The sequence below is a fragment of the Pantherophis guttatus genome, chromosome 3 (genome assembly GCF_059756535.1).
Source record: "Pantherophis guttatus breed Tessera chromosome 3, ASM5975653v1, whole genome shotgun sequence".
Classification (NCBI taxonomy): Eukaryota; Metazoa; Chordata; class Lepidosauria; order Squamata; family Colubridae; genus Pantherophis; species Pantherophis guttatus.
The window spans coordinates 23,565,425-23,582,708 of NC_142065.1; the positions used below are offsets into that span (position 1 = coordinate 23,565,425).

Sequence of the window (17,284 nt, forward strand, 5' to 3'; positions counted from 1 at the left end):
AGAGATATAAAAAGTTGGAAATGCAACTACAGAAAAATGAAATATGAGTTCCACATCCAATACAATTATGTTTATTTTGAGAAATGTATATCTGTCCTTTCTACAAAACATCCAACAATACATGGTCATAAGAAATTATGTCTTATTGCGCTAACCAGTACACCACATACGGTATACTAACTATTGTTCATGACCCTATAATTAGTAATCTTTCAGAATCAGGTGTTAAATCCAGGGCTTCAGATGAAACCCTTTACATGACACTGAGTGACAGATCTTTTACATCTGAAAGCAGAGTGTTCAGATAACTTTGAAAGAAAGAAGATCAACCTGAATAGATTTAGGCTAAAGGATGGGACCTACGAAGGTGAAGCCAATAGCCCAGTGGTTATCAACCTTTTCTTCACCATGGACTCCCATTTAAATACTTTTTGTGGCCATGGACCCCCAAGACTCAAGATTTAAATCACAATATTTCTTCAAGCCTTCGCAGACCTTCTGTGATGACATTGTGGGCACCCCCAAGGTGTCCGTGGACCACAGGTTGAGAACCACTGCAGTAGCCCATTGTTCTGCCTAGCATCTTTAAAGAACAGTCTTAGGCAGTTCTTAGACATTTACATTTCTCTTTAATATACGTAATATACGTAAATTCATGTGCTGCTTTTACATTTCTCAGGGGGAAAGCACATTTGCTTTTTAATTTTTAGCAGTGACATTTTTAAACAGAACTATCGGAACAATCATGATGCAGTCCTATTTTTACCTGAAACTGAATCCCATTTCAGAAGGTGAATTGAATAATTTATTTGCCTAAGTGTGACTAGACACACAAGGAATTTGTCTCCGGTACAGAAGCACTCAGTGCTCATTTCAGAAGGTGCCAATGCAGGATGTCCTTTCCTGGCCTGGAACAAATGTTATGCTTCAAATAACAAGCACAAGCATAAATAAACGATGTCACTTTTATGAAGTTTTGGGCTTGTTTTTTATTGCAAACTTTCTTTTGGATAGGATTACATTTGTTCATCTTGAGAATATCTATTTTTTAAAAACAAATTACAGGGTGGAGTTTTCCTTTCTATTAGAGTACATAAATGAATAAAGGAGTTTATTTGGATTTCCCAACCTGGTGATCTCCAAGTGCTGTAACAAGAACAACCTCACCCCATATCTTCTCTTCCATATCTCATCTTACTTACAGTTTGTTCCATATGAAAACCTCCAGTTACAAGTCTATGAAGAGCCTTGGTAGTACAGTGGTCTAAGGCACCCTGTTATTAAGCTGGTTATTAAGACCAGCTGCCTGCAATTACTGCAGGTTCGAATCTCACCAAGGCTCAAGGTTGACTCAGCCTTCCATCCTTTCTAAGGTAGGTAAATTGAGGACCCAGTTGTGGGGGCAATAAGCTGACTTTGTATAAATATACAAAAGAATGAAGGCTATTGCTTAGCGCATTGTAAGCCGCCCTGAATCTCCGGAGAAGGGCGGCATATAAATCAAATTAAAAAAAAAAAAAAGTCTCAAGCAAGCACTCCCATCACAAAATGTTCAAATTTCCTTAGTTTAATCATTATTTGAAAGCATTAAATTCAGGAGAAGATTACCTAATGTGATGTCCAACTTTCCTGACAAGCCAGTGGCTCTTAACGAAAGCCTTTGGTGGTTTGACATGGAGCAACATCTATCAGAGATCTTTCAGTATGAATGGCCAGCAATGCAATAAATACTTATAGCTGTTCAGCAGTTTGTGGTCTGAAGCTTAATATCCAATTACCCCAAACTCCTTTGCAGCACAGGTCTTCCCATTGTGCACATGTTTCCAGGTTATTCAGGCTGACTTGTCCATAACAGTGTTAGAAGCATTAAATATTGTAAAGGCATCCCAGGGGCTGGGCTGGTTAGGAGGCTTCTATTCTTTGGCTTAGATGGGCTTGCAGGGGGGGCTTTTTCTGGTGCGAGCAGGTCAGTTTGGGTCTGATGGGATTAGGCAAAGGGATGAACTGGGTCTGACTATGGTCATATCTAAAAGACGGGGAAGGAAAAGAGGGTGCAGCCTCCATTTTGTTTGACTGATTTTCTCCATTTCAGTATCTTGTAAGCTAACAAACCCACAAAAGGCTATGAAAGCTGGAATGGGTTGGGTCCACAGGGACTTGGCAAATGAATGGGCAGCAGGTGGACAATACAGAGCTGGGCCATCACACAGCACAACAAAAATAAACATTCAGAGTCTGGCTCATAAGGGGCTCCAAATGCTTACAAATATTGTAACTTACCAGAAGCAAAAAAGGGGGAAGTTAAAAATTGAATAGCCTTTTTTTCTTTTTTGTATTTAATTACTGTCAAATTTGTCTTCCTTTTTTCTTTTTCAATATGCACAAACAATATTAAGTAAATGGCTTAGGACCTGGGTACTTACGAGATCGCCTTCTGCTACCGATAGCCTCCCACCGGCCAGTGCGCTCCCACAGAGAGGGACTCCTCAGGGTACCATCGATCAAACAATGTCAACTGGCGAGCCTTCTCTGTGGGGGCACTCGCCCTCTGGAACGAATTGCCCCCGGAGATACGGATGATTCCTGACCTCCGTACCTTTCGCCGTGTCCTCAAGATGTTATTGTTCCAACAAGCTGGGCTGGCCTAAATATTAATTTTAATGGGTTGTTTTTGTTTTAATGACATCAGGGCCAAATTATTTAATATGTTTTTAAATTGTTTTTAAATTTTATATATGTACTTGATTTTATCTTTGGCTGTGCACCGCCCTGAGTCCTTCGGGAAAAGGGCGGTATAAAAATTAGATTAAAATAAAAATAAAATAAAATAAACAATACAGCGGAGTCTTTAAAACTAAGTAATGAGCTTAAGAACAAAACCTTTATCATACAACAAATACTTTGATGCAACCTGAGATACATTATTGATAACTTAAAATGTTCTTTCAAATAATAACTACATTTGGTTTAAAGGAATGTAATCTTTTGTTGCAAAGGGAACTGATGTTGATGAACTCTAATGTTGCATACTTCATCACTGTGAAAAAAACTAATACTGAGACAAGAAAAGGAACCACCAACACTGTTGTGGTTTTAGAAATATTGTTTAGTAATACATTGTTATCATCATTATTATTAGGTTCTTATTCTACTCTGTTTTTAAATCAAACTCAATGTAGTGAACATACCTAATACTCCTTCTTCCTCCTTATTTTCCCCACAAAATCCCTATGAGATAGGTTGGGCTGAGAGATAGTGACTGGCTCAAAGTACCCAGCTGATTTTCATGCTTAAGGCAGGGCTAAAACTGCTGTTTTCTGGTTTTTAGGCCAGCGCCACACATTTTTTCTTCCCTTTATATAACTTAAAAATAAAACAATAGGAAATATTTGATAATGTTTCAATTTCCCCCTTTTGGGAAAGGCAATGAAAAAGTGTGTGTGGGGTGGGAGGGAAATCTTTCTCACCATCCAATCTTTCTGAGTTTTTTTCTTCTTCATTTTTTCCTCTCATGCCTTCGCATCTCTCCTGTTGTCTCTACATCCAAATATGGTACACAAAGCACTTAACATAATTTTGGATAGGCTGGGCACACCCTACTCTAGGGTATGTATTACCGCTGAAAGTTTTTCCGGACTATGCCAAGCAAAATAACATCTGGATTTTGTTTTAAGAGAAAGAAGCAAAAAGCCTTCTCCTACAAATGAATGGGAGAGTGGGGAAAACAGATGTATTTACAAAAAAACAGGGTAAGCTGCCTAAGTTATACTCAGGAGAATTAGTCACACTAGCTGCAATAGGATGTGGTTATAGTGTAAAAGAATTTTGGGAGGGTGCAATCCTGCATAGAAATCAGGCAAAGCTTCAGCCCCACATGGTAGATTAGGAAGAAGTGAATGAGCACACCCACACATAATGCCTTCTTACATGCTTGATGATGTGGAATTTGGGAAGACATTGGGGGAGGATGGATTTACTATATGAGTATTTCCTTATTCCTAAAGGTTCCGTTAATGAAACATGCAGAGAAGAGGGAAATCCCAAACTGCCAAGGAATATTTTGTGAGGCAAGATCTGACTATCCTTTGAGTAATGCTAGCAAGATAAGCTTATCAGGAAACGAGCTGACTATTGATGGGCACTTTAAAAAAAGAAAAGAAGCATTAGAGATAAATGCGTCTATGTGGTCTCTAAAAGTTGGCAGTGACTTCACCGTCTATATTCAATCAAAGGTAAATGATTTCAACTAGAAGCACAATGTGTGTGTATACAAATGTACTACATGACATACATAAGTACAAAGGAGAGGAGCTTTGATCCCAGAGAAGAAGACAAAGTGGATGCATAAAGTGGAAAATCTGAATGGATGAGTTCTGTATCTACATATAGACAGGGAACAGAAGAGGAATACCCAAACATGGCAGAAAGGCTTGTGCCCAGAGTCAGTTAGAGATATGGGAATATGCTATAACAACCACCAGCTTCTTTGTGTAAGTTGAGAGCATAAGAGAACAGTGGCAAAATGTTAGCAGGAAACAGCGAAAAGGGGTACAAGGCATAAATCCAGGTATATTTCAGTTCCATCTTCTCCAATAAGAAGTTTGATGAATGTGAAGAATAGGTTGATCAAGCAAGACTGAGGGGCACCTGCCTTCTGTTCCCCCTACCTACTATCTATATAGCAAAAAGAGAGGTGCTCACTAATTATATTGATCCCCTTAATAGCAATAGCACTTAGATTTATATACCTCTTCACAGTGCTATCCAACCCTCTCTAAGTGGTTTATAGAGTCAGCATATTGCCCCCAACAATCTGGGTCCTCTCCTTAATGTTAGATGTAGTTGGATTCTTTGGTGAAATTGGATCAAATAAATTCTCCAACATTAGGAGTTTCCTGTTTGCATAGAAGAAAAACCGAGCTGAGCTATTCAGGCCATCTGTGTGATCTTCCCTAGTTAAGCTCATCTGTTAAGTCATGCGCCTAGGTGCACCAGGGAGTGGCTGATGACGTTTGCCAGGTCAAAAAGTTAACAGCACAGAAACTCCTCCATTTGGATTTATTTCCTTTTCTTTCTTTTTTTCTAACCTCAGGCTGTATGAGTGCATGCACTTGTTTCTTGGCAAATTCAGTATAGTGGGGAAAACTCTGGGAATATTTTGAATGGAAAAACTGACATGAGAAATAGTCACATGTTTCTTATGGAATCACTGTCCTAGTTAGTACTTTGGCTCCTGATCAAACTTTAATTCACTCCAGTTTTAAAAAATAAGTTATAGTATTTTAAAATATTAAAAGGAAATTAAAAATAAACATTCCAGTCAAGCTTATTTGGGAGTATGCCTCATTCAGGTTAATAAAATTTGAACCCAGATAAGTGGATATATCCACTTACTTGGGAGTAAATTCCAACTGAACACAGTAGTATACACTTTGTATGAAAATAGGATTGAAATTTCAATAGTTAGGGTTTTTTTAAACAAAAATTCTAATGCCATATTCGCATCCTTTAGTTTAGCATAGTTAGTTTCCAGAAAATGTTTTAATAGTGGTGATGATAATAATAAAAGTCTCTTTAAAAACCACAAGCACATTACAGTATAAAAAACTGTTTTATAAATTGGAAAAAAACACATATCCATTAATTCTTTAGACATCAATAGAACAAATTAGATTTCTGGATAATGGATACTACTTTATTGCCATTATTTCTACTTCTCAGTTTTCCAAAAATGGCTGGAAATAAATGATAATAGCGACTTCTAAACCAGAGGACTTTGGAGATGGGGGGGGGGGATATGAATTTGTATACCAAATAATTACAACTTTATTTTGACTAACCTATAATTGAAATTCAGCTTTTCAACAATGAATGTCAACAATGAAGTTATTTTTTGGCTCTCAATTCCAAAAAGTGTTAATTTTAATACATCTCACTATCAAAAACTATTATACACAAAAAAGCCTTGTTGAATTACTATTGATTCAATGCATTAATAAAGATGCACAGATATATATATATATATATATTTAATACTTTGATAAGTCTACTGGTGCATAATTGGTGTCCTTTGTAATGCAATCCATATTCATGTATTTATATTTTTCGGAAGAGGAATCTGAGGTTTCAGACCTTTAAGACTTCAGATTTTTAAACGGCTTTTTGCTCTAAGCACTGAGGAGCAAAAGACACAACTGCTACTAGTCCTGCATAATAAAAAGCTACTCACCTGGGCTCCATACATAAGTGAAATAAATAAATTAGTCTCACCTAAGTTCTTATTTCATACCGTGTGCATTTTCCTAACGATCTGGAAATCTAAGCAGTTCCAGGATGGGGAATTGAAAAGCCATCAAGTCACCTTCCCCCTTAGAATAGCTTAGAAGCCCAAAACCCGTTAAGATAAAATAAAATGGAGAGTTCCCATTGAAACTGAACATTCTCAAAATTCTACAGCATTTAAAAGAAAAGGTAAGTTTTAGTGCTGTTTTGAATATGCTTCCACTGAGACATACCATAAATAATTGGGCTCCACTGCTAAAAATAAATGAGAAGGTGGCATCACTGAAGTAGGGAATCAATTTGGATTCAGTGACACATGCCCAGTGGAAGTCCTTTATTTAAATCCCATCAATTATCAGTGAAAATAAAACAGGCATTTCCGACCTGACCTGACCTCACAAACATTTTGGATTAATATTCTCATAACCCATGACCGGTACAGCATGTAGCACCGGACTGAGGAAGATGTATGACTAACTTCTTCTAGTTCTAATTAATACAAGCCACACTTCAAGAGGAAGAAATAATCTAAACCACAGTGTTCTTGTTTGCTTTATGTAAACATCTTCAGATTATGAGAATGATTAAATATCTTAAATTAGCAAATTTGTTACAGGTGCAGGAACACCTGATTTCTCATTTAACCCTTCCAATTTTCTTTCTTTTCTCTTTTTAGGCTCTATTTTTTATTATGTTTAAAAAGGATAAGATTAAAAAAAGAGGGTTATGGAAAAGAAAGGTAAAAGAAAAAGCAAAAACAGGGTGAAAAAGGAAAGAAAAAGAAAAGAAAGGAAGAAAAAGAATAACTTCCAATTTTCTTTGCTACAAATACAGATATAAAATACATTAACCTCTTACATGAGAAACAACAGTGATACACAGTATTTCTAATGTCAAAAACAGTTTAAACATCAAATCCCAAAATTATATTTGACACTCCCTTATACATCTTTGAAAACTCTGGATTTCACCCCTATCTTTATCCCTTTAACTGTGTGTAGAACTAGCAAAAGAACTAAATTGGTGGAGCAATTCATTAGGCATTCTTCTGTGGGGTATATGTGGAGGGGGGAGGAAATATTCTTTTTTATAACAATTATTTGGTTAAGTTGTACAGTTGGGACTCCTTTTTTTTCTGTGAAGAAAATTTTACTAGCTTCCTGTTATGCAGCAAAATCACCTGTGCTGGAATGGCTGTACAGATTTGGGACTTTTGTACCTATCCTTATGGATCCATAGAAGCGGAGACATAATTCATGTTTTATTCTTTTGCTAGTTCTACACACAGTTAAAGGGATAAAGATAGGGGTGAAATCCAGCAGGTTCTGACAGGTTCTGGAGAACCGGTAGCAGAAATTTTGAGCAGTTTGGAGAACCGGTAGCGGAAATTTTGAGTAGTTCGGAGAACCGGCAAATACCACCTCTGGCTGCCCCCAGAGTGGGGTGGGAATGGAGATTTTGCAATATCCTTCCTCCAGGAGTGGGGAGGGAATGGGGATTTTGCAGTAACCTTCCTCTGGAGTGGGATGGGAATGGAGATTTTGCAGTATCTTTCCCCTGCCACATCCACCAAGCGACGTCCACAGAACCGGTAGTAAAAAAATTGGATTTCACCACTGGATAAAGGGTGACCTCAAGGATGACTTTTGTTTTAATTCTTGCATACTTTTTGAATTAATTGTTTTTACTATTGTTTACCTACTGTTTTATCTAACATTTTCATTGTTGTTTGTCTACTGCTCTGGACAGACTCTTTGGAGAGGAACAGTGCTAGTAATAATAACAACGATAATATCTAGATAGGGATTGGAACCTGAAGAACCACTTGATTTAAGTGATCATAAAAAAAATTATCACAAAAATTATCACAAAGCTAATTAGTTCTACAAAGTGAAGTTTAACTCCATGGATGGATGCATACATCATAATTTGCTTCCCAGTCAGAATTTTTCCAAGGATAATTTTTCTCAGGAGTAATTTCTATGATATTATCAATCCACTATATCTACTGCTTCCCATTTTATTTTTCTCAGCCTTCCCAAGCATATTTTTTTCTGGCCCATCATATATTCAAAGTGTGTGAGTTTCAGTTTGCTGGTCATCAGACTGCTTAACTACCCTGTTTCCCCCAAAATAAGACATGCCCTGATAATAAGCCCAATTGGGCTTTTGGGCACATGGCAATAAGGCCAAGCGTTTATTTCAGGGTTCAAAAAAATATAAGACATATATATTTTGGGGGAAACATGGTAGTATAGGCAATTCAACAGGTTAAGGAAAAGAAAGTTATGAATCTTTTGAATATATAATTGATCTGTACATGTTATACATGTGTTGTTTCTGAGCATAGTTTCATTATCAGTATCATTCTTTTTTTCCCCTCCTGTAATGGTTTATGACTAAACAAAGTTATTTGTGCTTTCTGTAATTCCTATGTCTCTCTTGATCATTTGGGAGAGCATCGCATTCTAGATCAGTTCCTTAAATACAGTATCCTATATTTTTTCCTTATCAAAGGATCTCCAAGTATTTATACGGTAGATTGCTGAAATGTACATGGTGGAAGGCTCAAATCTCCTCTTTCTGAAGTCTTCTGGGTTTTCATATGCTGACCAGTGGTGGGTTTCAAAATTTTTTACTACTGTTTCTGTGGGTGTGGCTTGGTAGGCGTGGCATGGCTTGGTGGGCGTGGCTTGGTGGGCGTGGCAGGGGAAGGATACTGTAAAATTTCCATTCCCACCCCACTCCAGGGGAAGGTTACTGCAAAATCTCCTTTTCCTCCTGATCAGCTGGGACTTGGAAGGCAGAGAATAGATGGGGGTGGGGCCAGTCAGAATTTTTACTACCGGTTCTCCGAACTATTCGAAATTTCCACTATCGGTTCTCCAGAACTGGTCAGAGCCTGCTGAAACCCACCTCTGATCCTGACCCAACTCCTGGCTTTGAATAGTGGCCTGGCAGTTCCTGTTGCAACCAATTACCAAAAACTAAAAAGAATTATAATTTTTTTACTAGGCATAATTCCAAAATGTATTAATAAAAAAATCAGTTTACTAAAATATATATTAACACCACAAGGATAAACTTAGCATATCAGTTTGAAAAGAAATACATTACCAACAATATAAGACTCGGAACTTTAACTTGAAAAATATGGAGTAATGGGACTTCAGCAGCACATATTCACAACACAGGTTTAACAAATTTAAGCAAGAGTAGCTTCTATATATACCCTATATTATGCAGCAAGGCAATATAAATATTTAAAGAATAGTTTTTAAGAGGAAAAAGAATTGACTAAAGGACTTAGAAGAGAAATACAGGAACATTTTAAATGTTTATAACATTGTATATTGTAGGAGTATAACAAAGGGGAAGTTGGAAACTAAATATTTATTTATAATGTTTTTAGAAGCCTTTCTTTTTTCTTTGTATCTTTAAATACAAAATAGTGGAGATTTGGGCACTCAGATATTTTCTCCTATTGTTAAATAATTCAATTTACTTCGTTCTTTGTGGTTAATTTCCTTATCATTTGAGCACTGACTGTACAACCTTCATAACTCCTTGGTCCACTTACTGATATATTTCGGCATTAATTATTTTTATCTCCTTTGTTTTTTCTTTTTATTTATTCATTCTCTATTTTTTAAAAAAATGATTAATATGTTTAAAAAGGCAAACCTTCATAATTGTACAACCTTCATAACTCCTTGGTCCACTTACTGATATATTTCTGCATTAATTGTTTTTATCTCCTTTGTTTTTTCTTTTTATTTATTCATTCTCTATTTTTTAAAAAAATGATTAATATGTTTAAAAAGGCAAAGGCCTGTTTTACTTTAAGTATGACAATGTAGTATCAACATAAATTATAGAACTGCCCAGATCATGTCATGCGTCAGTTTACAAATTAATTTTAAAAGAAAAAATCCAAACAAAAATACCATATTCCAGACAAACCACAGGATGATATGGGCCTGGGACAATGGAAAATTGTCTGCCTTAATCTCTTTAAAAAACTAGAGTGGTTTCAGATTATTATCAGATCACAAGAAAATTCTAACAGAGAAAGATATATCATCCTGAACACAGCCTGAAGGATGACGAAAGGCTGAAATTATACCCAATTCTCCAAATTTTACAGAGTATAAAGCATCACACAGAAGAAAGAAAAACCCTAAAGCAAATTCCTGACTATACAATTTATCATTTGTTTGTGACTTTCCAGTCAGTCCTGTCTTCTGGTGTCTGCCTTGATTAACCCCTGAGGTTTTCTGAGCAAGATTTGTGAAATGTTTTTTCCTTGCCTTCTTCCAATGGTTGAGAGAGAAGGATTGGCCTAAGGTCATCCAGGTAACTTCATGATGAAGGCAGGAACAAAACTTCCAATCTCCCGTTTTTCCACCTGGTGCCTTCAACCAGTATAGATAGTCCTTGACTTACGACCACAATTGAGCCCAAAATTTCTATTGTTAAGTGATACATTTGTTGAGTGACTTTTGCCCCATTTTACGACCTTTCTTGCCGAAGCTGTTAAGTGAATCACTACAGTTGTTAAGTTAGTAACACAGTTGTTAAGTGAATCTGGCTTCCCCAATGACTTTGCTTATCAGAAGATTACAAAAAGTGATCACATGACCCCAGGACACCGCAACCATCATAAATATGAGTCAATTGCCAAGTATCTAAATTTTGATCACATGATCATGGGAATGCTACAACGGTCATGCGACAAATGGCCATAGGTTACTTTTTCCAGTAACATTGTAACTTCGAACTTTCACAAAATGAGCTGTTTTAAGTCTAGAAGTTCCTGTATAACAAACTGGCTCTTAACCAGTGGTGGGCTGCAAATTTTTAAATAACTGGTTCTTTGCCTTAATGACTGGCTGAGTGGGTGTGGCTGGGTGGTCATGTGACTGGGTAGGTGTGGCCAACTCACCGTCACTCATGGCAAGGTGTGGTGGCGCAGGCTGGCCGATGTTGCAGAGACAGGCTGATTTCCTATGTACCATTCTGAGCCCCTTCCCTCCCCCTTCTTGGGTTGACAAAATAAAAGCCTTTCCAAAGATTGCGACTGCCTGCCGAGCCTGCCTGGCGCATGCTGGCAAAAGGAGGTTCTTGCACAGAAAAAAAAAGAGGTGGCGGCTGCAGGCTTCTTGAGGGGGGGGACATGATGAGGCGAGGCTGCCTTTCGGGTCCTGCTCTGGGCTTCTGCCTGCTCAACCTCTGCTTTGCCTTGAGTTCCGCATCCAGCCCACAACAAGGGGGGCAAGATGCGGGCTGGCGGGGAGCCGAACAGCGACGGCTCAGCCCTGGCTTGCCTTCCCCTCTGCCACCAGCCGTGGAAGGAAGGTAAGGTTGTGGGACGAAGAAAGAGACAGTCATGGGGGAAGAAGCGGGGAGATTGAGTAAGGGCCAAGGCCTCTGAAAGAGAGGAAACGGGTTGACCAAGGCGAACAGAGAGCGGGCGGCATGCGGGAGGAGGCCCCGGGAAAGGCCAGAGCCGGGGACTGGCATATCCCCCAACCGAGATAAATAGAGAGCAGGCAGCACGCAGAGGAGGCCAGGGAAAGGCCAGACCCAAGGCGAATGGAGAGAGGGTGGCATGCAGGTGGAAGGATGGTGAGAGCCAGGCCTGAAAGGCAGCAGAGCCTTGCCATTTCCACTCCGAGTGGCCCTTCGGCTGAGTGCCTTATCTTCGTGGACAGCTGCTGTGAGCAGAACAGGCATGGTGCGGATATCAGCTGGGCCACGTGGCTGGCATGGTAGGCCGCAGCGAAGGCAGGCAAGCAGACGAAGCGTGCAGATCAGCTGGACCACGTAGTCTGGGTGAGCGAGTGAAGGAGCCAGAGAGTAGCTGGGAACGGGCATGACTCAAGCCACCAGCCAAGGTGGATGCAGTGAGATAGGGTGGGGCGGGGTAGGAGAGGCCATCCAGTAGTGGCATTTGCCGGTTCGGCGAACTGCGCATAATCTTAACTACCGGTTTGCCTGAACCGGTGCAAACCAGCAGCAGCCCACTCTGCTCTTATCTAAGTATGTGTATAAAACTATGGAAGTTTCTTTGTTTACTTTCCTACGTTTCGCCAGCTGCATCTTTATGGAAGGTAAAATAGATTGGTCTGAAGAAAGTAGTGCTACACTGTGAAAGTAATACTACATTGTGAGGCAAGCCCTGTCCCCTTTGTAGGTACATTATGATGTCACATGCACATCCCAAAGGGAAAGATCTTGCAACATTATGCTGCTTTCACCATTCCAGAATGAGACTGCAGAAACCCATTTCCCAAACTTTAATTAGAGGCTGATGGGAACATGAAAATCCTTTTCCAGCCTTAGTTCATGAATGACATTGGAGTTCTGCCCACCAAAGGTAAATCAGAGAGACAGAGATTCTTTCTAGGAATGGCAGAGGTTGGAGAAACTACCTGAATCGCAAAGCCATCTCTCATTAATAAGAGGTGTGCAGTGTTCATCTAAGTGTGCAGGCTGGCGCCCAGATGGATTTCAAGCATAGGTTGGATGTATTTGGTATCTATTGCATATATTTTGCTGTTGGGATTTCTGGATTTCTGTCTTGTTTATTTCTTGTACTGTCTTTTTCTTTACCTTGTTGAGTTTTAGCTTATTCTCTTTATATTGCAAACCGCCCAGAGTTGGTTTGGAGTGAGGTGGCACTGAAGTGGACTTAGTCAATCAGCCAATAAATTCACAACAGCAGCAGCCTAAAGAAAAAAGGATGCATTTTCCAGTTTAAAGACAGAACCTACGGTCTCCCTTCCTTTCTTTAATCGGTTTGCCAAGAGAGGGAGGAGGATCACAATGTCACCTTGCTGCATTCCCAGAGTAGTAGCAACATTTGACCTTTGAGCACCAATTTCCTTAATGTAAGAATAAGGGATAATTATTTGTTGGTTTCAGGAGGTCTCTAACACTAAGTTTATAAACTGAATTTATGAACTAAGTTACTATATTGTATGTCCAAGTGAGATTTGTGCCAAATATTCTAATATTTCCATTAGGAAATGTTAACTATAGACATGATAGTAACTGGATCGTTCCTCTGGGACAGTTTTTAAAAAATGTTATCCGAGGACCCCTGGGGCTCCCTCAAGACCATCTAAAGTCCAGGAAATCAGAAATATTCACCTGATATTAGATACTTGGAAAGATATTTAAAGATAAAACAGTCACTCTTCTCATGTTTTGTTATACACACACACACACACACACACACACACACACACACATGTTAATACCTAATAGGTTTTAATATTGATATTTTTACATGATAAAATATTCCATGAATGCATATTAACTTTTAATATGGTAAATATGATAAATATAACCCATACAAGCCAAAGTTCTTTTGGGATCCTCCATAATTTTTAAAAGTGGGGAGGGTCCCAGACTCTAGGACATTTGGGAAGTCATTGAAGGACATCGCATCCCCACCTAGTTGATGGAACCATCTCTCCTGACCTTCTGAAAGTCCCTTCAAACCTGGTCCTGACAACAGGCTTGGGGAATCTCGCAAGGGAGCCATAATTTGATTAGACGGCTTCATTGTTTGTAATTGGATGCTGTCTCTTAGCCTTCTAAAATATTATTTTTGGTCCTTTTTGAATATTTCTAAAATTGTTTTGTTGTTTTGCGCCGCCGCCCGGAGTCATGCCAATGTGCGATGTGTGGCCATATAAAATACGATCAAGCCATCAATTTATGAGCTGCTTTTTTCTGGTGAATTGTAATTGGAGCAACCTTCTTCCATTTTGCCCCCTCTCCACGCTCTATCCCTAGCAATCCGGCCTAGCTGTGCTACAATGGTAATTGAGGCAAATCTGGAGTCCCTGGGATTAGCCCACGGCTTCCTCTTTCCCGAAAAAAAATCCCTCCTAGAAGAACCGGAAAGAAAGAAAGAAAGAGGTGGAAATCTTTCGGCAACCCCTTCGGGCTGAGCTGAAGCCAGGTGAGGAAAGACAGACACGCGAAAGCTCGCTCTCTTTCCAGCGAAGTCTGCCAGGGTCGGGCTGAGGTGAGGCCCAGCGAGGACCCGGAGCGGGGGCGGAGCGCTTCAAAAAGGGGCTGCGGGCAGAAGAGAGCAAAGAAGGGCAGCGCCAGGAGCACCGGGGGCCGGCAAGAAAGCGGAGGCGACAGGAAAGCGGGAGAGCGGCACAGACAGAAGCGCGTCGGGGAAAGGGCGAGTGAGCGTCTGCCTCCGTTTGCTCCTCCGGACCATGGGCGCCTTCGTCTTCGGCGCAAGCTGGCTGGGTTTTCTCCTGTTGCTGCTCCTGCTGCTTCTGCTGCTGGTGGCCTCGCTCAGCGGGAGGACTAGGTGAGTGTCTGGCGGGATCCATCCCGCGGGCGTCCAGGGTCGGGACAGGTGGGATCTTGGACCCGCTACCACACCATAGCCCAGAAACAAGTTTGGGAGATCGGCATTGAATGTGGCTTCCGTCCCTGACAGGTGAGATCGGTGCGATGGTTAGAGATCTTACAGGTGAATCATAATCATAATAATAACCTTTATTATCACTGCACAACGTATGTCCAACGAGATTGGTGAATCACTTTACGGTGCTTGGAATGGGTAGGAAGTGTAATAGAAGGCAAGAGCTTTTCGGGAAGGGAGTAATTTGATGGAGGGAATAATTTGAATTACGAGGTGGAGAAACAGGATCGGGTAAGTTTTTCTCCTTCATCAGACTGGAAAACAAGCTTATCTAACCTGACTGATGGGAAAGTCAATGCTAGGAAAGGAAGTACAATACTTTATCCTATCATTAATTGCATGGTTATACTTTACCCCATCACTAATTGCATGGTTAATCAATGGAGTTAGAACAGCATTGAGGTGGCTTCAGTTGATCTCAAAATAACTAAGCCTGAGCCTGGTTAGTAATTGGATGGAAAATCACTCGGAAATACCAGGGTTTTTGGCACAGGTAGGAAATCTCAAAAACATCCTCCATGAAGCAGTGGTAAGCTAGCCTTGAAGGCTGCCTGCCCTTTTTACACATAGAATCTTGTTTAACTGTAGTTTATAGAATAAATCACAATTGGATAGATTCATACAAACGTTAAAACCATTACGTCGTGAGTTAAACTATTATGTCATGAGTTTTTAACTCATGACATAATAGTTTAGCATTTGTGTCAACCCAGCTAATAAAAGAGAGGGCTTTTTAATAAGAATATTAGATGATTTTTAAAAAAATCATATTGATTTTGATTGCATTGTTTCCGGGAACAGAATCTTAAGCCCATCTGCTTTAAATAGGAGGTAAAGGGTGTGACTATATAGAAGGGAGCTTTTATGCTTGACAGATTGCTGGGACTTCCCAGGATGGTGTAGATAAACCTTTTGGGATGATTCGTTATGCAACTTCTTTTGTTCACATAGCATGTGCCCGATACGCAGCTCTTAAATCTCACCTGGTATGTGTGGGTGTTGAGAAGAGAGTTATAGATTATCTAACTACAAGATGTTCTATTTTATGCTGGAGTCCCCAAGTCTGCCCACAGTATTTTCCTTGGCACCAATCAGAGTTTCTACATTTCTTGATTGGTGGAAGTGGTATTATAGTACTGTTGTTCCAATACAAAAATTTTCCAGACTGGAAAATCTAGTGCCAACTTGTGATGCCAGTTTTATGTCTAAGGACGTCTGTGGTTCTTGAGTGAGCAATAGACACACATTGTCATATGAAAATGCCACTCACAACTTATTTTGAAAAGTGTGGTTTGTACAATTTTAGAAGATTTAATTTAAGCCAGGTAAGCCATGTCTGCTATATTAGTATAGCATGTTAAGCTTGTTTGGTATTAACCATGGGCAGGAATTTGTGCTTTATGCAAGCTAAATTCATTTGGTGAGTTTAGAATACAGTATATTGTGTGAACCCAAAAACGGTTAATTCAAAAGCATCTACAGCTGGTACAGAATACAGTTGCATGGGCAGTTAAGTCTGCTCTTCAATCAGTGCAGGCTCTATGAGCTGCTGGTTTTAAACTGTGAAGCCCTTTATGGTATGGGGCTGGGGTTTTGAAGGGCCATCTCTTCCCCATTATACTGTATCTACCTGTCCCATTGGATCCAACAGAAGAGGCATATTCCAGAGTCATGAACTTGATATGGGTAGCTATATAAATTGAGATATTAACAATAAATAAACAACATTAAGAAAGTTGTGCAAACATAGCCAATCTGCACAATCAAAAACAGATAAAATTAGAGTGTGTGAGGAGAGCAGCTAAAAGGAGATGTGCTAGAAGGATGCTATGGAACAGAACAATTGTCTCCTCCCCCCCTCCCCCGACGTGGACTGTTTTTGCCTTAGCTAATACACTATGTTTGTTTCTGTATGGAATGTATTTTCCATAATAGTCCAGACTTAGAATTCATATGAATATTGCAATGGTAAATATTTCATCTGTTTTTCTTTCTGAGCATCATCCCTTTGCTTTTGGCAAATGGAGTATTTTGAAATTTTTTTGTAAGATTGACTAGTTTGCATCCTAGACATTGGGAAAAAAATGAGCAAACATGTTTAACATGACATTTGGCTTGTGGTTCGTTCATTGGCAAATTATTTTTCATTAAAACTAATTGGCATCCCATCATTTGTAAGGCATTCTGACCCCACATCCCCAACCTCCTCACAATGCCATTTCATGGATATTTATTTATTATTTATTTGTTTGTTTGTTTGTTTGTATCTTGCCTTTATTGTTTTTACAAATAACTTAAGGCAATGAACATATCCAACACATCTTCCTACTCCTATTTTCCCCACAACAGCAATTCTGTGAGGTAGGTTGGGCTGAGAGAGAGTGGCTGGTTCAAAGTTACCCAGCTGGCTAAGGCGGGACCTGAACTCACAATCGCCTACTTTTTAAGCATGGTGTCTTAACCACTAGACCAAACTGGCTCTATTGCTCATCTTGTTGGTTTGTAGCAAGAATTTTTTCCAGTTTAGATTGATCTCAGATTTAC

General features: G+C 39.5%; 1 protein-coding gene across 1 annotated transcript in view; it reads left to right on the forward strand.

Annotated features, from left to right (window-relative positions):
* Nucleotides 1-14,107: 14,107 nt before the first annotated feature.
* The window catches only part of PTGIS (prostaglandin I2 synthase), a 52,990-nt gene continuing 49,813 nt past the window's right edge, over nucleotides 14,108-17,284 (forward strand). Inside the window, exon 1 of the mRNA XM_034413808.3 lies at nucleotides 14,108-14,623. Within this exon, the coding sequence (XP_034269699.2) occupies nucleotides 14,526-14,623 (98 nt within the window). The 5' untranslated portion in view covers nucleotides 14,108-14,525. The remainder of the gene's footprint in view (nucleotides 14,624-17,284) is intronic.